We start from the raw sequence: 5,249 nt of genomic DNA, 5'->3' as shown, positions 1-5,249 counted from the left end.
TCCCACTTCCTCTCCACCTTCAACAGAATGTGGCGATTCCACTCCCGTAGAAGTCCCCTTGGTCTTCGGTCTGAGCCGGGTCTCCAGGAGTAACCTCCAGAAGGATTCTTTGGCTGCTGTGGGCATTGCCCCGCCGGATATCGTCCCTCCGGTTGTAGGTGGCTTTCCGGCGCGACGTGTCTTGGCCAAATACACGGTGAGAGCAACGAGGAACGCAGTTACAATGGGAAAGACTAGGTAGATCAGTAGCAACTCGAGGTGTCATGGCGTCTGCATTTTTGGAGAAAAAAAAAGCACATGGGGTTTATTTTGACGACGTCACAAAGGTTATGGATGCTTTGTGAATATGGTCGATCATTTTGGGATCTTTAATTTTCAAAAAGGAGGGAAAATAATGATTTTAACGGTTATATTTTCATTGAACAATCATCAAAACAGACGCCATGACACCTCGAGTTGCTACTGATCTAACCTTTACCTAGTTACAATGGCATGACGTAAATATGTATAAAATTAGGCCGTCATCTCCTTTTTTTTCAACCACGGACGTCCCAGGTTTGGGAATGACGTCACAGATTGCCACTGCCGGTCGCAAAAGGTGCGGCGATACTGTCGTACAGTCTAGAAACGGCGCCGTGGGAATCACATCCAGAACGTGTATAAAATCTAACGGTTTCTTTCTCCCCCCCCCTCCTCTCTCTCGCTCTCTCTCTCTCTCTCTCTCTCTCTCTCTCTCTCTCTCTCTCTCTCTCTCTCTCTCTCTCTCTCTCTCTCTCTCTCTCTCTCCTCCCTCTTTCTCGCTCGCTCTTACTTTCTCTCTCTCTCTCTCTCTCTCCAAGTTCCTTTTTCATAAACATGACTGCACAACCCCCCTCTGTCTCCCTCTCTCTCGGAAATAAATATAACTATACAACCGCTACACGAAACTGCTTAAATGATCAATCAAAATGTCAAGAGGGCATAGGCATATCCATTCATAAATTCATATAGGGTGAATATCCTCATTGCTTTATGCACCTACAAATAATTAGTAACAAAACAGGCATTCAAACCAGATATATTAACTCATAAAGAGGTTATACACGGAAACAGGTCCGAGGATCCAGTACCTGGATCAACCTACCACAAAATATTAGAAACATCTCCAATCTAATTACTTTCAAAAGGAAATTGAAGTTTCTTTTGAATTGTCAATGGCATCTAATAATTAAATAAAAAATCCAAACCATGTACCTTTATTTCTAATGATGTGGCCAATTTATTTGATCTTATTTTATAATTCCCTTACGAATTATCTTCATTTAGTTTGTATTACTGTACAATGTCCTGCATATGAACAAAGAAGAACCATTGTAAATAATGGAATTAAGTCTTTTGACTGTCTCTCTCTCTCTCTCTCTCTCTCTCTCTCTCTCTCTCTCTCTCTCTCTCTCTCTCTCTCTCTCTCTCTCTCTCTCTCTCTCTCTCTCTCTCTCTCTCTCTTGATCTATCAATCTCTCTCGCTCTCTCTCTATTCAGTTTTTAATATTTCTTTATATTTATTATCCACATATTTTCACTTTCCCCTGCCTGCATTCATTTAATGTCTGTTACAATGAACACGTAGCAACAACAATACAATTACCCAAATACATCAAGTGATTACATGCAAGGCATTTTCACTCTTGATAATAAGAAATATGCCTTCATCGCACCTTGCTGTTCGCGCGGTATTAGTGATTTCGAGCAGTGTCCGAATGCAATCATATGAGAAATACTCGATTTTTGAAGACCTACAGTCAAAATACTATTCACGGATAATCTAAAAGTATAACTCCTTTTTATAAGGTATATACAACATATAAAACGTTTTGTTTTTATGAAAGTAATAAGCTTTATATACACGAAGCTGAAGCCAACGGATTCTTTTCGGGACAAAGTGTTTACGACTAGAAATAATGCAAATTTACATGGTGTTTGCATTTTTTTTTTTTTTTTTTGGTACTATTGCAAAGAGATATGAAAGTTGTTAGAGTACAATAAGCACCGGTGACAATTGCCTGTTTAGTGATTTTTTTTCTTGCCTTAATTAAAAATAATGGCACCTGATCTAACGCTCAGTGAAGGGCCCTGGGGAAGAAACACTGCCACGCATGCGCAGAAGCAAGGGGGCCGAGCTTGTTCTTGACCAGGAGATGGGCTCCGCCTCTAGAAACGATGACGTCATGAACCCTTAACGTCAGGCTCCAAAACCCGGACGCGAACTCATCGCTTCCGGCCTTTTCTCCCGGACGTCCCGGTTTAAATTACAAAAGAGATGACGTAAGTCGGCAGATTTGAGATTTATAGAAACCCCAACGATAATCTCTCTCCGTGTGGCTGAATCATTTTCCCTTCATTTATAGGATCAAATTTGTTCATTTTCTTCCTACTCACTTGGCCCTTAGGTAGGCCGTGACGTCACCAAAGGCCATGGGCTAACCTGCCTATGAGACCAAGTGAGTGGGACGAAAATAAAGTGGTTGGAGTGAGACATGTAATCTCTCTCATTAACCAGGAGGGAAATGTAGTATTGAGAATATTGAAAATATTTAATCTTCTTGTGTTGTAGGTGTTATTTTTGTTGAATCGTATTTTATTTGTTTATTTCTACTTGTTGTTTGATTCATTTATTAATTGGCTTGAGGCAGACAGTAAGTGGCATATTCACGCTGCCAGAATCACCAGACAAGTCAAGATTTTAATATTTTAAAGATGATCAGTGCTTCGTCAAGCAAACTACATCGCTTGAACATGGTTCTAGCTGAAATATCCAGGAAGCTAATTAAGCAAAACAGCGGACGCCTTTTGAGTAATTCCTCATACAAGACGATTTAATAGGAAACCAGCAATTTTAAGTAGTTCCTCATACAAGGCGATTTAATAGGAAACCAGCAATTTTAAGTAGTTCCTCATACAAGACGATTTAATAGAGGACCCAGCAATTTTAAGTAGTTCCTCATACAAGGCGATTTAATAGGAAACCAGCAATTTTGTTATGCATAAGTTACTTGTTCGAAGATAACAGGTAGGTACATCCATGATCTGTATTATGTATGTATAGTAAATACAAGATCGGTTTGTCTTCTGTGACAATTATGTAATTTACGTGAAGAGATGTATCTCATCTCTCTCTTTCTCTCCCTCTCCCCCACTTATCTCTCTCTCTCTCGTTCTCTCTCTCTCTCACACACACACACACACACACACACACACACACACACACACACACACACACTTCCTCTCTCTCTCCCTCCCTCCCTCTCCCCCACCGTCTCTATCTATTTCTTATCCATCGTCAACGCCACCAGGTCAGCGTCAGTAGTCCGTCTCGGCGAACACGACTACAGCACGAGCAGCGACGGCGACAGGCACGAGGACTTCCTGGTGGGCGAGGTCGTCCTGCACCCTGAGTACCTGCGCCCCGAGTCCTACCACGACCTGGCGCTGATAAAGCTGGGGCGGAGGGTCGCGTTCAACGTAAGGTGTCGTTGTTGGATGCATGGTTCGGGGATCGCGTTGTTGTGTTGTCTCTTTCTTCTTTTTCTTTTTCTTTACTTATTTATTATTTCTTATTTCTTTTTTTTTTTTTATGTAGTTCCTCAAACGCATTTTACAAGACTATGTTATCCTTTCTAAGAATAACAGATTTCTTCGTCTTTCGTATCATCATTCACAACAAATAAGCATTGTTTATGGCATCACTCATGAAAGGATCCCTCTTCTTTGAATAATGTCTTTAATCACAATAACCACCTCTCTCTACGTTCATAATAAGTATTCTGTAGTATCACACAAAAAAAAAAAAAAAAAAAACTTTTAAAGCCTTTAGTGTAAAAAAAAAAACAAAAAAAAAAACAATTGACCTCTCCCCTTTTTATCCAAAGACCTTTCGGATCCAAGGTTTTAAAGAAGATTGACCTCTCCCCATCCAAAGACCTTTCGGATCCAAGGTTTTAAAGAAGATTGACCTCTCCCCATCCAAAGACCTTTCACATCTGTTTTTTTTTTTTTCTCTCAACAGAGCCACATCAACCCCGTGTGTCTCCCCTGGGGTCGCGAGGCGGAGAGGGACCTCACGGGGGAGGCCCTCGTTATCACGGGCTGGGGGGCGACCGAGCACGGTGGGGCCTCTGGCTGTCGTGTCTGGATTTCATGCTTTTCGTTGTGATTTTTTATTCATATTGATTTTTAAAAACTCACTGTTCTCTGATTCCAGTCACATGTATACGCCTATATGCATGCACACGGACTTAGATCACACAAACATACGCATAATCAGACAGTCAATTAGTAGTCAGTCAGTCACTCGAGCACTCACACACTTACACACTCACTCGCTCACTCATTCACTCACACAAACAAACACACACATCCATTCACACATTCCTACACATGATCCTTCCTCCATTCCCCAGGGGGCTCCGGAAGCACGGTGCTGCAGGAGGTGGCGCTGACGGCGTTCCCCCCCTCCCGCTGCGACCAGAGCTACTCGACCCTCCCCCAGTACTCGCGATACTGGCCCAGGGGGATCGGCAACGAGACCCTGTGCGCCGGGGACCCCCAGGGGGGCAAGGACGCCTGCCAGGTCGGTCTCTGGGATGCTGCCTCTTCCTTCGTGTTGGCAAAAGTCCTGCTTGATTTTGTGGTTCGCAGAGAGAGGGAGGGAGAGAGAGAGAGAGAGAGAGAGAGAGAGAGAGAGAGAGAGAGAGAGAGAGACACAAACACACACACAGACTGGCAAACACGAGCGCGCGCGCGCGCGCGTGTGTGTGTGTGTGTGTGTGTGTGTGTATCTACCTGCAATTTTCCTTGCCTGTGTGTCTCTCCGTCTATCTATCCATCTATCCGTTGACAGGGCGATTCCGGCGGGCCCTTGGTGTACCTGGACGAGCGCAAGAGGTACGTCCTGGCCGGCGTCGTGTCCAGTGGCTATGGCTGCGGCCTTCAGGAGTTCCCGGGTCTTTACGCCAACCTCCGTCAGGCACCTTACCTCCGCTGGATCAAGAAGGTGGCCTTCACCTGAGCTCTGCCATACATTCGTCTGAAGGGAGTGACTAAGAGAGAAAACGATAAATAAAAAGAATAAACATGGACCGACTGAGAGAGAGAGAGATAGAAAAGGAACATGAATTTGCAATGAATTATTCTTTGTATTCCATTGATGACATGGAAACGAGCACGCTCAGTGTTTAATTGTTAGAACGAATAAATGTGTTAGAGGCCCAAGG

General features: G+C 43.5%; 1 protein-coding gene across 1 annotated transcript in view; it reads left to right on the top strand.

Annotated features, from left to right (window-relative positions):
- LOC113827732 (clotting factor B) overlaps positions 1–5,249 on the top strand; it is an 8,083-nt gene extending 2,834 nt beyond the window's left edge. Inside the window, exons 4-7 of the mRNA XM_070124712.1 lie at positions 27–196; positions 4,043–4,142; positions 4,437–4,606; positions 4,877–5,249. Coding sequence (XP_069980813.1) covers positions 27–196; positions 4,043–4,142; positions 4,437–4,606; positions 4,877–5,044 — 608 coding nt within the window. The 3' untranslated portion in view covers positions 5,045–5,249. The remainder of the gene's footprint in view (positions 1–26; positions 197–4,042; positions 4,143–4,436; positions 4,607–4,876) is intronic.

Source organism: Penaeus vannamei, chromosome 8 (assembly GCF_042767895.1).
Source record: "Penaeus vannamei isolate JL-2024 chromosome 8, ASM4276789v1, whole genome shotgun sequence".
Classification (NCBI taxonomy): Eukaryota; Metazoa; Arthropoda; class Malacostraca; order Decapoda; family Penaeidae; genus Penaeus; species Penaeus vannamei.
This window is presented reverse-complemented; position numbering and strand designations above follow the sequence as displayed.